Raw genomic sequence first — 18608 nt, 5'->3', positions numbered from 1 at the left:
TGGATGGCTAAACAAAGTATGGTATTTATAGATAATGTGGTATTATTCAGTCATAAAGAAAAATGAAATTATGTCATTTGGGAACTGGATAGAACTGGAGATCATCATTTTAAGCCAGACGTGTGTGTATGTGTGTACTCACACACGCGCATGCATGTGCATGTGCCTGTGCTGACACTGAGGCTTCAATTCAGGGCCTCGTTCTCTTGCTTGGCATTTTTAGTCGAGCTAGTGCTCCATCACTTAAGCCACACCTCCACTGCCTAAACAGAAAGATAAATTTGGAAAGACAAATATAGAGGTTTTTCATAGGCAGAGTCTAGATCTTCATGAGACTCATGTCCACTTAATCAGCAAAACAGCTAATCAAATGGTAGAGCTTAATGCTGAGCAAGAAAGCCAAGCAAAATCACAAGATCCTGAGTTCAAGCCCCTGTAACAACACATACACGCATGTGCATACACACACACACACACACACACACACACACACACACACACACACACAAGAAAATAGTGCAAAGCCCTGAAGATGTATTTGCTGTTTGATAAGGATAAACCATGTTGCTCTGGGGAATATTTAAAATAATATGCCTGTAATCCTAGCTACTCAGGAGACTGAGAACCAAGGATTGCAGTTCCAAGCCAGCCTGGGCAGGAAAGTCCATAAGAGACTCTTATCTCCAATTAACCACCAGAAAACCAGCAATGTGGATCAAAGTGGTAGAGTACTAGCCTTGAGCAGAAGAGCTCAGAGACCCAAGTTCCAACCCCTCAAAGGACAAAAAAATAAATCAATAAAAGACCAAAAGACCAAAGGGTCTCAATGCAATGTTAGGAGATAAACACTCCAATAAGCTTTACAATTCTCTTTTCTCTCCCAGTACTTAAAAAACACTCTGGGGTCTGAGTCAACAATGACTAAAGCCATAGTTAAAACCTGAAAGAGTTCCTATACTTTACAAAGGTCAAGAAAAGAAGTTTCCTATACAGGGGAACAGTGCATTCATTCTTAAGGTAGTCATTGTGAATTACTCCTTTTTACAATCATCTTGGCCTCAAATTCCTGTACTTAACAAGGAAATACAGACAACAGACTGCCTTTACAAAACAGCAGCTTGAAAGGAGATCAAAATTAAATGCTTTTTCTGACTACTAGGGAGAGCAAAAGTCATATTAATTCCTACTGACCTATTTTTCACACTATTCTTGAATGAAAAAGTTCACACCCCTCAAAGAATCACACAAATACACAAGACAACTCGAGGAAGAACTTGAGCAGGCGTTTGCAAGTCTTACACCAGAGGAAGTCTAATTAGACTAACCCCATAATTAATTCATTATGAATAAATTCAGACCTGCTTTCAGAAATAAATTATACCTCAGATAATTACTGCTGAATACTATCGTTTACTTTAATTAGTGTGTGAATTACTCCCCCCCCCCCAAAACCTGAACTTTCCTTTCCTATTATACTTGACTCTTTCTAATTTTGCTTCCAACAAATTTGGTCACATAGTTACTTAATGGTAACAAAGTACACAGAAGCCAATTTACTCCTACAGGAAAAAGCAAGGGTCTCAGAGGGGAAATCTTTTTGTAAACTTGGAGGACTGTGAGGGTTAAGGTCAGTTTCTTTTCTTCTTCATGCTTCCATTGTGATTCCCCATTTCCTTTCTGTGTTTTCTCAATTATTTCCATTTGCTTCTATGACAACAGGCCACAAAACCTTCACTCCTCTCAGCTGCCTCATGGGGAGGACCAGAGCAAGAATGAGTGCTGGACTTTTCTGCATTCTTCACACACAGGGACATGCCTTGAGGACTATGTAGAATAGGAAGCTTGTGGGTAGGGGACCTGTGCGGCAGAATGCAGAGATGTTTTCTTACAATTGGGCCAGCATCTAATTGCACAGATTTCTTTTTACTCATATACACACTGAGTACCCTTGCTGGGCAAGGGCTAGAAAAAGAAATGGCTTTAGTAATGTTATTCCCATTCTATTCCAGAATACTCAGAAGGACATAGTGATTCCTCCAACACCTATTTGGTACCTGCTGAAGGCTTGGAACAATATAAATCATTGGGGGACAGAAAAATGAATACAATATGGCGTTAGTCCTAATTCACAGAACCCAAATGATGTGATCTGATAGTGTGCTTTGAGTTTGCAAAAGAGTCCAAGTAATAGGAGGGCTGAGACAGGAGGGTTGGAACAAACTAACAATTCTCCCTCCCCACTCCCTCTCCCCCATGCTTCTCCCTCCCCTCTCCCTTTTTGTCCCCCCCTCCCCCCCCATTCCTTGACTCTCTCTTTGTGGCAGTACTGGGATTTGAATTCATAGCCTCATGATTTGTAGACAGATGCTCTACCAAGAGAACCATGTCTCCAGCCCTGTTTGCTTTAGCTATTTTGGGAGCAGCATTTTATTTTACTTGCCTGACCAGCCTGAGTCTGAGTTTCTCCTACCTCCAATTTCCTGCATAGCTGAGATTATAGACATGTACCACCTTAAGACAGGCCTTGAACCTTTAACCTCCCAATCTTTACCTCCTGAGTAGTTGGGATTACAAGTGTTTGACACCATTCCCAGCTTCTTTCCATCTCCTTCCAGCAAGTGAACCCTTGTGTTGTCTTGGTCAAGCCCCACCAGGATTAGCATGTAGGATAGTATCACTGGACGAACCTGCAGCAGGCTACTCTCTGGGACTGTGGTGATGGCCTTGAAGCTGCTTCTCAGCTTATCCAAGCACGCGGGGATGTATTTATCAAAAAGAATGGTTAAGTTGGCCTTTTCTGATTGGTGTCGCCTCTTATCTATCCAGCTGGCCACATATCTGAAAAGCAACAGACAGACTATTTTACAGAACATGGGGCTTGACAAGCAGAACGTCGCCACGTCCACAGCTCATACTACATAGCTTGCAGAGCCTTGGGCCATGGGTTCACTCAACTTTTCAAGCAGCAAATATTTTTATTTTTATTCTTTTGTGCCAGTGCTAGAACTCAAACTTAGGGTGTGGGTACCATTCCTTCGCTTTTTTTTCTTTTTCTTTTTTTTTTTTTTTTTGCTCAAGGCTGTCACTCTTCTACTTGAGTCTACTTCTATCTGGCATTTTGGTTAATTGTAGATAAGTGTCTCATGAACTTTCCTGCCTGGATTGCCTTTGAACCAAGATCCTCTGATCTCAGCCTCCTGAGTAGCTAGGATGAAGGTGTGGCCCACTGGTGCAAGCAGTCCCTTGAAAAACTGTCTTCATGGCTATGTTTTCCTTAATGAAAAGATAAAAGAAATTCTTGCTAGTGCTTAGCAGGCAGAGATATAGAGCATAAGAGGCCATCTCTGAGCCCTGGAAATAGCATAGATTGTACCTGTCCATGTTCCTGGGGGAGGCATTTATCTTGATTCATTGTGGCATCCATTATTTAGGAACGAGAAAGGACTTACAAATACAGAGGTAAAAACCCCATAGAGACCATCATCTCAAATGTTTTCCTTCTCCACCGGACTCCTCATGACACCAACTTGATCACTGATAAATGTTTACAACCCAGGGCCCTGCAATGGTGTCCTGTGCCCTAAGTAGAAAGCCTGTCTGTATAAGTTGAAAGCCTATAAAATATTAATTTGATATACCAACTAACATACTAGGGAGCTACTTACCAATAATTCAGAGCTAAATGAAAAGTAATCACTCAAAGTTCTGATTAAGTAGGAAGCACTGATAATAAGTACATTTAACAACCAGAATGTAGAGTGGTTCCAGCAATGCTGGGGCTTGTCTTTTCTTGGATTTTCTGGGGTTTTGCTCAGTAGGTACTCTCCTTCCTTAGTCACACCTCCAGACATTTTTGGTTTGCATTCAAGTGTTTTACTAATTGGGTCTCATATTTTTGTCCAGCGCTAACCTCAGTCTATAATCTTCCTATGTCTTCCTGAACAGATAGGGTTTCAGGCATAGAGCACCATTTCTGGCTTATTGAGATGATGGTGTCTCATTAACTTTTGGCTGGGCTGCCCTTGAATATGATCTACTTCCTCTGAGTAGCTGGGATTGCAGGAGTGCGCCTTCACATTGGGGCTATACTGTGTTTTGAGAAAATCAGATTTTGTATTTTAGGTATCAGAAAAAGTTAATGGAAGATGATTATTTTTAAAAAGCTCTCTCTCTCTCTGCTCTTCATAAGACTGCATGATAGGTTTTTTTTTAAATAGGTATAATATACTGTTGATAGTATACTGTCAAGCCAGATGCAGGTGGCTCACATCTGTAATCCTAGCTACTCAGGAGGCTGAGATTTGAGGATGTGATTCAAAGCCAGCCTGGGCAGTAAAGTCCATGAAACTAATCTCCAGTGAACTACCAAAAAACCAGAAGTGGCACTGTGGCTCAGGTAGAGCAATTGCCTTGAGCTGAAGAGCTGAGGGACAGCACCAGGCCCAGAGTTCAAGCCCCACAACCAACAATAAATAAATAAATAAAGTACAATAAATAAATAAATAAAGTCAAAGAGGAATGGTTTATAGAAACAGTCTAGTTGTATGAGAGAATGTGAGAGGGCATCTATGGGTCAGTGATGGAGGACAATGGTGTGGAGATCAGATCTCTCTTTCGCTACTGATTAATGGACAAATCAATTATGGCAAATGCATACAATGGAATATTATTCATCCTTGAAAAGGGGATTGTGACATGTGCTACAACATAAATGTTGAAGACAGTCCACAAAGTTAATAAAACTCATCACAAAAGGACAAGTACACTATGATTCTATTTATCCAGGGTAACTAGAGCAATCAGCTTCAGGGCAAGAGGTAGAAGAAGAGTTGCCAGGGGCTCAGGAGAAGGAGGGATGGGCTATTGCTACCTCATAGATAACACTTTCAGTTGAAAAAGTTGAAGTTCTGTGGCTGGACAGGAGTGATGTTTATACAACCATGTCTGTATATGTTTGATCCCAAAGGCACTCAAAAACGATTAAATGGTGAATTTTATGTTATGTACATTTCTTTTTTCAACTTCATAAGCAGAAAAGAAATACTCACGGATTCCAGCCCAAATCTTGTGGGTTCACATAGAGAATCCCCGCTCTGGAGACAGTGGCGGGGGTGGCTGTCCTCAAGTGGTGGATCTCAAACAGAAGCCGCATGGAGGGCGTGAGGGCCACCCGCTCATTGCTGGCCAGGGTCAGCACCTGGGTGGGGCGGCATGGTGGTCACTGCCATGGGGAGCTGGAGGAACTCTGGTGAACTCCCCACCCCACTCGGAGTGCCAGCGGCTGTGAGCACCCTGTCCCCGGTGACAAGCAGGTCTGAAGCAGGGTCTAAGTTCATCCCTGAGGTGATTTGATCCATCCTCAAGAATAAAATCCCTTAAGTGGACTATGTAGGGAGACTTTTAAATAACTGTGGTGATGATCACTCAGTCCAATATAAGTGGATTATAAGATATGGGCTAGGGACCACAGGAAAGAATTCCTTCAGAACTGCAGGCCAGCAGTTATAAGCTGCAGTGTGGGACCTCAGAGGCGTCTATAAACCCAGACCTCTTTTTGCCATTGAATAATATCCTTGTGTGCACAGCACTGATTATTGCTAGGTTGTGCAGCTGGTAGTTCTGTTTGGGAGGGACCCCCCCCCCTGCCCTTGACTCCATTGATACCTCCCTCTTGATCCCCCAGGAACCTCATGTTGCTTATTGAGTATCTCAAGCTCTTGTGTTATCACCTTGCTTTTTTCTTTTTGCTAGAAATGCCAGATCAACTAGAGCAGAATGGTTCAGAACACATCTCAACACTACTTGTACAGCCTTAGGAATGACTTAACTCCATATCTAAATCTCAGCAATTATTAAACAACCGAGAGGTTTATTATTGTCCAACTATTCTATATTTAATGAAAAACCATATAAGGTGTCATTTGTGCCTAGCTCTTAGAAAATGGTCAGCTGTGAAAACTACCCTCTGCTATGTATCCCACTCTCACTGAAGGTGGTTAAATTCCCAGACACAAGGAGAATGTATGTAATCCTTTAGATTCTTGAACTATGAAATTAAGAGAGCATCAGGAGACTGCCATTGATTAAAGCAGTGATGACAGAAAGAACTCCAGGTTGATATATAAAGACTGGAATTAATGCTGACAGCTGGGTGGATCTCAGAACATAGCCAAGACTGGGTGTGAAACCCAGCACTGCAACTTGCCTCACCTTGTTATCGTCCATGACAGTGTTCAGGGACTCGATCCACATGGGATCAATGTCTCCATCCAGAACTATCCACTTGGGTCCATCATGCAAGAGATTCGCTTGCTCTCGCAAGATGAAAGAGAAGAGACCTACAAAGTAAAGAGTGAATCATGCTGATAGATGCTGGAATTGAGTGCTGTGTACTTGTAAAATAAACATACATTCTTCCTCTTGCCAGATCTTTTATTAACTAAATAAAGCAATTTTGTTGTCTTTTTTTCTTTTTTGCCAGTCCTATGGCTTTGAACTCAGGGCAGGGCTTGGGCACTGTCCATGAGCTTCTTTTGCTCAAGGCTAGCACTCTACCACTTGAGCCACAGCTCTACTTTTGGCTTTTTTTTTGGTAGTTTATTGAAGATAAGAGTCTTATGGACTGTTCTGCCTAGGCTGGCTTGGAACTGTGATCCTCGGATCTCAGCCTCTTGAGTAGCTAGGATTACAGGCATGAGCCAATGGCACCTATCTTGACTGCCTTTTTTTCTCATGGGCAGTGCACTGGAGGGCAAGGGTAGGGGGGCTATGGACCATGCTCATACTTCTTTATGGAATGTGAAATGCAGGGAGACCAGGAGCATGGTGGCCTCTGTGGGGCAGGAGATAGGATAAATCAGAATTCAATATTTATCCTGAAGACAAAGCTTACATCATCTGTGTGAGGTTGGGGGCCAGGTATCAGAGTGGGGAGGGTCTTCAGGACAATGCCAAGATGTGAGAGTTTACTGTGCAATGTAGTCATGGTGATTTCAACAAAATCGCCTGATTATCTCAAGTACAGGTTGAGTATCCCTAAGCCCCAAATCCTTGGGACCAAAAGTGCTTCTGATTTCAGATTTTTTTTGGGTTTCAAAGGACTTGGGAATATTTGCACAGACTCTGTCAGTTGGACATGCCTAATCTAAACATGCCAGGAATCTGGAGTGTTTTGAAATCTAATACCTATTGTCAAAATCATTCTGATTTCAGAATTTCTGAATTAGGAGTATTCAGCCTGATCCTTCGGGGCAAGAAAACACACTCCACTGGCTTCAGTCCTTGATATGGAGAGGAATTCCTATGTGAAGTGAACCTCACTGGTGTGATCTGTCAGGTACTTTAGAAATGCTCAGATTGACTTCTCCCCTGGTTTGTGAGCTCCCCTGTTCTAAGTGATGTTGGTAAATGATACAGCTGGGAGACTAGATCTGCTTGATGCAAATCAAGTTACTACCTAAAACCTTGCTCAAATTTATAACATGGTCTCACTGCTGTGATCTGTTCTATCACTAACAATACAACACGTAAGCAGTCAGTCTGTGAGGAAGATGGAAATTGGCTTATATAAAAAAAATGGCTTTCTGGAGAGAACAAAAGGGAAGTTTTAGTTCATCAGAAGAAGAGCTATGACTTGCCATCTTTCCATTCTCGGGTGGCATGATGTATGACCCCAAAGAGTTCGTCTGCAGTCACGGCTTTGGGATTTAAGTCATTCCAAACCGGCTTCTGCTTCATGTTCATATAGGTTCGGTTCAGTGTTCGCAGTATCTGAGGAAAGCAAAGAGCGAGCCAAGAAAATTAACGTTAACACATGCCAAAAACAAAAGGAGAGATTTCCAAAGGGTTTTCTGTATTCACTATGGGACTAGGTGTGGGCATGAGTGTGAAGGTCAAGATTGGACCAAAAGGGACATGGGACTTCCATTGTCACGTTGAAAAGCTGAGCCCTAAAAACCAGAGAGAGGCAGGATCAGCTCACCCAACTCTGAGCCACTGAGACTGGAGAAAGTAACTCTCTACTCCAGATTGATGGTGTGAAGGCCAGTATGTAAATAGACACTGTGTCCATTTGTAAAGTCACCCTGCCTGAAGTATTCCCATCAGTTATCCCCCTGGTGGTCCATCAGAATTGCCCAGAGGGAACTATTACAGACTGCTCAAGCCAAACTCAGAACTTCTGACTTTGTGGGGTGAGACTGGAAGTGTGTATTCTATAACAGATCACAAGTGATGCCAATGATATGCTAATGATACCCACAGGCCCCAGCTTTGGGATCCAGAAACACTGTGCTGTGGTTTCCAGGAGGAAACAGTCCTGACTTGGGGGAAGAGGGGTGGCTACCAGCCACACTGCTAAATATCAACAATGCCTTGGACAGCTCTCCATAACAACATCCAGTCCCGAATGCCACTTGTTAAATAGGGTCAAATAGAGTCTTCTGGCAAGCTTGCCTCAGACCATGATCCTCCTACTTATGTTTGGGATTACAGGCAGGCACACCAGACTCATGGCTTTTGTCTGAAATAGTTCTCAACCTGCCCAATCAGCAAGGTTTCAGAAGAGAAGAAACTGCCAAATCCTTCTAAATGAAAATAAGTTGGTGAATAACACAGTCCTGATTTCATCAGCTTAAAAGTTCATGTTGAACAGAATACATTAGGTAAAGAGGAGATGAAGAAAAATGCCTTCAGAATATTAGCTTATATTTTTAGAAACCATTCATCTCCTACAAATTATAGAATTTAATTTTATCCTTCCATGAGCCATGGCCTACATCGGAAACTTTCTCTAACAAAATAATTATAGGTCTATCAGTTATCGACTTTAATATTTCAATTATTACATTCTTCACCAGAAACATCTCCATTCTGATCCTCCCTTGGCCATAGGTCTCCCCTTTGGTTCAACTCTGAATCCTGGCACGTTCTAAACCCAGACACCCATTCTATGCTCTAAAACTCATACACTCATTCAGATTATTTTTAGTTGTTGGCTATGAAGCATGTTTATACCCAAGCATCCTGAATTGAAATGTATGCAGTTCTGCATCTACCATCTGCCAACCAAGAAAATAAGTATGTTGCCAGGACTGTCAGAAAAGCCAAACAAAACCAAGCAGGGAACTAAAAATGAGGCATAATAACACCCATGGCACATCATCATTGTGCAGGGAAAACCACAAACATCAGACATGGCACAGCAGATAATAGGGACCTCAAAAATGGGGGTTTACCACCTCCTTTCCATGTTTTTATTTGGGCCCGATGGAGAGATACATTTCTGAGGGAGTACCAAAGGCAAATATTTGTGTTTGTTTTTCTTAATGATATGGGAAGGAGAGTCTAGGATGACTTGGAAAAGATAAAATAATTTTGATCAATGTGGGGAGAACCCAGACAAGCTTGCCAACCAGATAGTTCATTCCTGCCACTCAGTACTTTCACCTTGAAGAATACAGGTGTAAATGCATTACTAGAGGGGCATCACTTATACTTGTGGATAAATAACCAGCTCTGGGACCAGTTCATCTCCTTTCTCCAAGTGAATGCAATGCTCAGTTTCTCTCATCCAATTGGAAGCCAACACCATCAACCAATCAAACAGTGACACTGCTGTCTCAAATCTAACCCTCCCACACCATGTGGTTCACTGAAGGAAGTCTAAAGCAGCACTGTAAATCGTCAAAAGCAGGTGAGGTCCCAAGAAATTTAATGTACCTTACTCTTCCCTGTGCCCGCATTTCCAACCACAAAGACAGAGTGTCGCACGGCCAACAGTTCATCAAGCTGGACGACCTGTACACCAAAAAGTCTGTCATTGGGTGACAAAAAGGCAACCTACCAATTTTGCCCCATTCTGTCCTTCCAACCCAAGTCAGCTTCCATGGAAGGCATTACAATTAAGGAAAGTTGAAATGGACTGTAAGTTCTAAGTACAGTTTCTCCTGACTTGTCCACATGGCATGCCAAAGTAAGGGTGAAGAAAAATCGTGACTTTCATGTAGTACGTGGTATATGGCAGAGGTAACTACTTGAAAATAACTGGTGACCCTTCACAAAGGTTTTCTATTGTTTTATGCCTGTATTGTGGCTTGAACTCAGGGCCTTGAACTCTGACTACCTTTTGTGTTCAAGGCTAGTGCTCTACCACTTGAGCCACATCTCCATTTCAAGCTTTGTGTCAGTTAACTGGAGATGAGACTCACAGATTTGTCTGCTTGGGCTGGCTTTGAATCTTGATCTTAGAGCCCAGCTTTGAGTAGTTGAGACTACAGGCATGAAAAGCTGACACCTAGCCTTCATGAAGTTTTGGATATAAACAGTTTACAGCCAATTATCATCTCTAGCCCTGTAATGAACGACTCAGAAGCCCATAAGATATTTGAAATGGAGTCTATGCATACATTGCTGTGCATGGGTCTACTGACAAATTGAACATGCCTACATACAAGCCTTTGATAAGTATATCTTTGATAAGTCATTCTTGATGGATGTTGTCATTCCTCCTCCCAATTAAAGAGAATAAATCAATGATTTTACTTACCATTTTCTATAAAATGGAAGAAAAATTTTGGTATATATTGCCAAATACTATTTTTTTTTTTTGGCCAGCATTAAAGGTTTGAACTCAGGGCTTTATACTTACTTGGCTGTTACTCTATTACTGAAGCCACACCTCCAGCCTGTTTTTTTGCTGGTTATTTTAGAGATAAAGTCTTATGGACTTTTCTGTCTGAGTTGGCTTTGAGCCACTATCCTCTAGATCTTGGCCTGTTGAATAGCTCAGATTAGAGATGAACATCACTGGTGCCAAGCACCAAGAGGTTTTACCAAGTAGTGAACAATATTTAGAATATTTATTCTATATATAATATTTAGAATCGTGACTTAATCCTTTCTATGTTTTTACCTTCTCACTGGACAAGACGACTAAAATATTTAGCTACATTTACTCCCATTAAGAACTATATATTCAATGTTAGGAAGAATGGATTAAGATCATACTCAGGGCAGTGCAATAGAAGCTAATATTTTGCCAAGTATCTTTTAAGCAGTTTCTTGTACAACAAACCCCACGGCTTGCCATGAGAAGGAAATGTTCTTACTTTGAGGATGAAGCTCTCCTCGGGCTGCAAGCGGAGCTCCAGGGTGGACTGCTTGACCATCTGCTCAAAGTGGGGCTTCCTCTGTCTGGGCACCTCTAGGGCTGGAAACAGGTCGCCGACCAGGCCCAGAAACACTGGGACATCGTCTGTCACTATCTTGGGCATATTGAAGTCCCTTAATGCTCGCATGAGGACCTAGGAAAAAGATTTGAAAAAACTTCATCAAAGGCCACTGCAATACCTAGACCACAAACTAGAAGAACAAAAAACTAGAAGAAAGGTCTGGAATGTTTTTAACCCCATAAATAAGTGTTTGAGCAAGTGGATTTATAACCCAATTTAAACATTTTACAGTGCAAGTATATATGAACACTACAGGTTATCCTAGTTATATGTTTAGTTTTTACCTTATATACCAATTAAAAGTAATTTTACTTTAAGCAAAGGCAATACAAAGCCCAATGATGCCTTTTTCTGGTACTTGAACTCAATCTGAGGGGCTTAGTTTCTTATGCTTTTACTTGATTTGCTAAAGGCTGGCATTCTGCCACATGAACCATGCCTCCAGCCCAGTGATTTTTGCTGGTTAACAGGACAAGAGTCTTGTGGACTTTTCTCCAGCCTTGGTTTCAAACTGAGATCCCAAGATCCTAGCCTCCTGTGAAGGTAAGACGACAGTGTGAACCATCAGTACCCAGCTGTTTTTAATCACTCTTCTATAAAGCCTGAGAGGCTGGATCTGTCCTCAGTTGGGATGTCTGTAGGGAGGTGAAATGACAACAGCACGTGGCCAGTGAACAGATCTCAGAATAAGACTGGCCGGGAGTAGACTGCTGCTTTCTTGCTAGAGCTAGACACAGAGCTGCAGAACTCTGAGCCCCCTCAGGCTCAACTCAGGTCATAAGTTAATCACACTCATTATATCATTGTGTCCAAACCATAATCACAAACTGTTTTTTGTTTCTTAAATTTTTTGTTTGGGTTTTTGTTCTATAATGGCTCAAAACCAAAGAGGGACTTCAAGTTTTAAATGCAATCACTCAACAGCAGGGTAACTTTGACAGGAAGTGCTGAACAGTCCATCCACAGTAAAAATGTAGTCAGAGAACAAAGGAATGAAAGAAGTTGACTAAGCATGAGTTATGATCAAATTTTACCAACACGGTACATGTCCCTTACTTTCAGGATGAATCTAGATTGCTTCCCTTCCTGCCAGACTGAACACACACCCAGCAAGTTACACCTATAGCTCTCTTGACTTAGTGAACAGGGAAGAAATGAGCAATATGCTATTTTTATTTTTCTCTTGGAAGGACAGAACATTTCCTAGCAATTCTTAACATCCTTCCTGCTTCCCTTTCCCTGTCAGTCCCATATCCTGAGAAATAGATGTCTTCTCTCCATTTGCTTGGCTATTCTCTGACCTTTCAGAATTAATATCCCAACTAATCCAATTAACTGGATGTCCTAAGTGGTCCTCAAAGGCAATCAGGGATTACCGAAGTATTTGAGTCTTTCAAAAATACTTTTTGGAACTGATATCTCAAAAGCACTTATGCCATTGTCCATTCTTTCCATGATTCACATCTCCATATTCAACTTCACTTATGGCCTACTGTAAGAAATGCTAGATCTTAAAGAATCCTGTATTAAGAACAGATGTTATTGTTAACTGAAGTATGGTACTGTATATACAAGAAGAGATTTCAATGGTGCCACTCCTTGGAACAACTTATTTTATAGTATAACAAAAAGAATACCAGAAAGCTGGAACATGCATTATTGTGTGAGGGACAGACGAATGGAGAGAAGGGTGAGAGAGTACAGTCATAGTGTTCAATGTACATATGTGAAGAAAATGGAACCAGCATTGTGATAGGGGTTGTGATAGGGGAGAATGATGGAGGAGGGAGATTGATCACGATGCACTGTGCTCATAAACTGACATCCTGAATTGAAACTCCTTCTACAACAACATAAAAAAAAAAATAAGCAAAAATTGAAAAATGAAACTCATAAAAACCTGTAAAATGTAGAAGGGACTGAGGAGTAGTAGGAGTGAATATAATCAATACATGTTATATTCATATGCAGAAATATTACCATAAATCCCATTATAAAAATAAAGAAAACAAAAGAACAGGTGTCACGTTTTCAAAGTGGGGCTCATTTCCCAGGAATATACTTTTATCTATAGGTAGCTATTCACTTAACAAAATCACTTTAGCATTCCAATACCTGATCCTCGGGTCTATTTCTATCTCCTCGTTTCAGGGATCCAGCTACCACCAAGACAGACTTAATAGCACGAAGTCCCCAATCGTAATGATCCTAAAATCAAAGCAGATATATTTTCCCAAATAATTATGTAAGATTCTCACTTCAGAAGTAAAAGCTGAAAATTAAATGAGTACAGATAGACATTATCCAAAATAACATTTTCCATATTGAAAAATTGTGGGGCTGGGAATGTGGCTTAGTGGTAGAGGGCTTGCTTAACCCTGGGTTCGATTCCACATAAACAGAAAATACCAGAAGTACTGCTGTGACTTAAATGGTAGCGTGTTAACCTTGAGCAAAAAAGAAGTTCAGGGGCAGTTCACAGGTGTTGAGTTCAAGCTCCAGGTCTGTCAAAAAAAAAAGAAAGAAAAGAAAAAAAAGAAAATTGTGAAACTCACCCACCTCAGGAAGGTAGGTGACAGGACCTGTTTTTCTGGACCATATTTCCACTGCAGTCAGCAAATCTCCTTTTTCCCTAGCATCTATGTGCATCTTGTGCTCAGTGCTCCATCCACCTCCTAGCTCTTGTCTCTCAATCAACCTGCTAAGTCCATGTCTTCCATGTATTCACTTCCAGCCATCAGTACAAGTCTCCAGGTAGCACCAAGGACTATGGACTCCTCCTTCTCCAAGCTTTCCTTGATGACTCAGCCTACCTGCTAACCACTTAGCTCTGCCCCAATGCTGACACTACATGTAATAAAATCCCTATGTAAATTTCGATTATAACCAGTACCCCGCTAAGTCTTTCACATCATCCCTAGTGGAGATTTCTCTCACAGGCTCTGGGAGGATAGAGATGTATTATCATAACTCACTTTGGTCTTGTAGATCACAGCACAGGGCTGGCAAGTGCTCAGAAAATAAGCACTGAATGAACTTGATTCCAAAATGATTGATTTCATGCACCTAGCTTTCTTTCTTTTTCCTCCTTTGAGCTCCCATCCACATGATATCAACGTTCTCCCAGAAGGACACAGAAAAAATTCCGGACAGAAGTTTAAGCATTCTGGGTGACTCTACTAAAGGTAGGGGTATTGAAATCATCCACACTTTTTTATAACCTAATTCCTTCTCTCTACAAATGTGACTCATCTCTCAAATCTATACCTATTATGCCCATATTCTGTGAACATAGTAGATAGCTCCAAAATGTTTGCATTGCATGAAATGCGATGTACAGTTACGATTTCCTCTCAGTACCATTTCCCCTCAGTGCTATTACACTTTTTCTTCCAAATTTGTTATAAAATGTAAAAGAGCCTTTTCAAACCTAGATTTCATGAATACAAAAGGAAACATACCAATAATCTTACTACCAGAGACATGTGTTCAATTTTTATCACAGAAAATACAATAAATATAAATACAATAAATATAAAAATAAAACACTAAGTAGAGATCACGCCCACAGTTTGGCCTGCTGCTTCTACACATAACAATGTTGTATAATTTTTGCATATGGTCAAATGTTGTTAATTCTCTCCCCAAAATGTAAACTCACAACTGTTAACAGACAACACAGCTTTCTCAGATTCTGTCTCTTGCCTTCCCAATAGGCAAGCTAAACTTCATATATGTGACAGCCCAGATGACTGTGTGGTTCCAACTGCAACTTCAATACCTTGTTCTGCCCAGCTGCAGGCTCATGCCAGCAGGAATTAATGAAAAGTCATGAAAAACCAAAGGTCAAAGTGGCCATATAAAGGTAAACTTAAAATACTGCCGAGTATATCATTTCTGTCATACATCAACAATTTCAGTAAACATGAATGATATGATTTTGCAGAGGGACCCATTTCAGAGATGAGGGAATCACAGATAAAGAGTTACATGTCAAAAACCAAGTTAATCCCACCTTTAAGGGAAGGTTTACCAACAAATGAGATAACATGAACATCTCTCAAGTTGTTCTTCAGAGTTCACTCTTGTGAACTCTCATGCCATCTCCAACCAGAGAACAGAATTCTCAGCAAGACACAGAGGCAACACAACTCTCCTTTCATGTTGGATGCTGGTGGCTTAGGTCTGTAATCCTAGCTACTCAGAAGGCTGAGATCTGATAACTGAGGTTCAAACCAGCCCCATATGAACAATCCATAAAACTCTTATCTTCAGTTAACCAGAAAAAAAGCTGTAAGTGGAGCTGTGGTTCAAATGGTAGAGCTCCAAACTTGTACAAAAAAGCAGAGTGAGTGAGGCCCTGAGTTCAAGGCCCAGTACTGGTACAAAATCAAAGACAAAAAAAGCCCCAAACTCTCTTCATAATTATAAAAGAATGCCCTTTAAGGAGTTAAAATCAGAGTCCACTGATTAAAAACAAAACTGCCCAAGGTGGGGTGGGGGGGAGGATTGGGTGGGAGGGCGGGGGGAGGATGGGAAGGGATGGGAAGGGGAAACAAAGGAGGCTACAATGCTTGGTAAGAAATGTACTCATTATCTTGCCCATGTAATTGTAACCCCTCTGTACAGTATGCTCACAAAAAATAAAAATTAAAATTAAATAAAAAGAAATGTACTCATTATCTTGCCCATGTAATTGTAACCCCTCTGTACAGTATTTTCACAATAAAAAAAAAACTGCCCAAGGACCAATAGGACCTAAGAACCCTAAAATGTCTCAAATTTCAGAAAAAGAACAAAGCTTCATAAAGTACAGATGGAAAATATAAAATCATTCGGAATGCCTACATGTAATGTGAACGTTAAAATTACCCAGCATCCATATCTCAGAGCTGTTTTAATGGGATGTAAAAACCAAAGGAAAGTAACAAAAGAGCCCCACCTGCTTGGACAAGAGCTCCTTGCAGAGTGTGTACAATGAAATGAACTTTCGGGCTAATGAGCGCGCGTCCACAAAACCTTCAGCTACTAACATGATTTCGCAGATCAGCTCAGTGTCGGGTGCTACCATGGCACAGGGTCTAAAAAAAAATAGGAAATCTTGTTTTAAAATGTGAGAAGGTCACACGCACACATTACTTAAATCAGTGATTAATTTGTACTAATATTCTTACCACTCCAAGCAGGTCATAATTACCTCTGTCAGTCACAGTTTAGCAAAACCTTTCAATTCAACTAAAACATGTTCACTAGTGATTAGCTACATAGGGAAAGGTAGAAAGAAATGGTAGAAACCTGGCTGGAAGGGTTTTAGATAAACCCAGGGATCAATTTGTTAAGTGTGTGTGTGTGTGTGTGTCTGTGTCTGTGTGTCTGTGTGTGTCTGTGTCTGTGTGTGTGTTTGTTGGTCCTAGGGCTTGAACTCTGGGCCTGGATGCTGTTCTTGAGCTCCTTTTATTCAAGACCAGCACTCCACCACCTGAGCCACAGCTCCACTTCTGGCTTTTTCTGTAATTAATTGGAGATAAAAGTCTCATGGACATTTCTTGCCTGGACTGGTTTCAGATCTCAGCCTCTTAAGTTGCAAGGATAACAGGCATGAGCCAGGGGCACCTGGCTCAATTGGGCTTTTGTTCTTGATTAATTGGCTGGTTGTTTGTGCCTTTGCTTTTTGGTGCTTGGGATTGAACCTAGGATCTCAACCATGCTAAGCATGGGTTTTAGATGCTAAACTTCTAGTGTGTAAGTTGTCACTGCAAAAGAGAAACAGTGAGCTTTTAGTTGCTGTTTATTATGCCAGTACTGGAGCTTGAAGTCAGAGCCTAGCACTGTACTTTGTTCTTCCACTCAAAGCTGGCACTCTACCACTTAACCTACACCTCTACTTCCAGCTTTTGCCGCTTAATTGGAGATAAGAGCTAACTTATGGACTTTTCTGCCTGGGCTAGCTTCAAACCGCCATGCTCAGATCTTGGCCTCATGAGTAGCTTAGGATCACAGAGCCAACGGGTACCTGAAAATGAGCAGTGAGGTTTTTGTAGCCAAGGCCAGCCTTTACTGGGACTAGTGGTATGCTAGTAGAAGTTGAATTCCCAGCTGTTCTATAACCAGCGCTTGTTGATTTCCATGGAATAAATCTTTCCCCCAGGCTGGTCTCAAACTATCAACCCATCCCTAAAAGTAGATCTGGGAAGAGGTGCACAGTAGGTCCTCACCATCTAGACTGCAGGCAACTATGCCATAAATATAAGTAAAATAATGTATTCACCATAGCTAAGCTATGGAACCAACCGAGATGCCTCTCAGTAGATGAATGGATCAAGAAAAAGTGATATATATATATATATATATATATATATATATATATACATACACACACACACACACACACATATATAAACACACACACACACAATGAAAGGCTATGTTTCCACCATTTGTAAGGAATAGAAAGACTTGGAAAAAATCATGTTAAGTGAAGTAAGCCAGGCCCAAAGAAACAGAGGTCCCATGGTTTCCCTTATTTGCGATAATTAGTATACATTTAGGATAATCTTAGCTGATAAGCAGAATAGCTCAATAGCTATATACATATGACCATATAAGATGATGCTTGAACTCCAAGACATGGACACAAGAGGTTTATCTTTGGTGTTGTTTTTAATGTACTATGTGATTTTTTGTTGCTTTTGGATGTTCTTCCCCCTATGGTATATACTCTGTTGTCACTGAATTTGATGTATTGTACATACGTTTATTTGAATTAGGGAAGGGAAAGAGAACAACAGGATGGTGACACAAAGGACAAGGGAACCAATGCAATAGAGATATTCACAAGACAATATGTTGGAAATGATCTGGGGGGGTTCGGGGAGGGAAAGTAGGAGAAAATTGAGGGAAGGGGTAACAAGATTGACAAGAAATGTACTCATTATCTTACTTATGTAACTGCAACCCCTCTGTACATCACCTTGACAATAAAAAATTTAAAACTTTTAAAAAAGAAATAAGAATGGAGTCCTGAGTTTTGAGTATTCATTTGGATACAATATAATTTATAAAAAGTTGATATAATTTGGTTTGACTGGAGGATATGCTTAACAACTAATCATAAAATTCCTGAACACTTAGCCTGTCAAAAGTTTAAAGTTCTTAGCCAAGACAAGTGGCTCACACTTGTAATCTTAGCTACTCAGCAGGTAGAAATCAAGGATTGTGGTTCAAAGCCAGCTTGGGCAGACAAGTCTGAGAGACTCATGTCCAATTAACCAGCAAGAAGTCAGAAGTGGAGCTGTAGTTCAAGTGGTAGATCACCAGACTTGAGAGAAAATACCAAGCAAGAGCTCAATGGTTTAAGTTCAAGCTCTAGTACTAGAA

General features: G+C 40.9%; 1 protein-coding gene across 1 annotated transcript in view; it reads right to left on the bottom strand.

Annotated features, from left to right (window-relative positions):
• Dnah11 (dynein axonemal heavy chain 11) overlaps positions 1-18608 on the bottom strand; it is a 274358-nt gene that overhangs the window by 141586 nt on the left and 114164 nt on the right. The window contains exons 35-42 of the mRNA XM_042685047.1: positions 16174-16312; positions 13347-13439; positions 11109-11303; positions 9721-9798; positions 7638-7770; positions 6211-6338; positions 5049-5197; positions 2688-2838 (exon numbers count right to left, since the gene is read on the bottom strand). Coding sequence (XP_042540981.1) covers positions 2688-2838; positions 5049-5197; positions 6211-6338; positions 7638-7770; positions 9721-9798; positions 11109-11303; positions 13347-13439; positions 16174-16312 — 1066 coding nt within the window. The remainder of the gene's footprint in view (positions 1-2687; positions 2839-5048; positions 5198-6210; positions 6339-7637; positions 7771-9720; positions 9799-11108; positions 11304-13346; positions 13440-16173; positions 16313-18608) is intronic.

This window comes from Dipodomys spectabilis, unplaced genomic scaffold, assembly GCF_019054845.1.
Source record: "Dipodomys spectabilis isolate Male_0828 unplaced genomic scaffold, ASM1905484v1 ptg000092l, whole genome shotgun sequence".
NCBI lineage: Eukaryota > Metazoa > Chordata > Mammalia > Rodentia > Heteromyidae > Dipodomys > Dipodomys spectabilis.
This window is presented reverse-complemented; position numbering and strand designations above follow the sequence as displayed.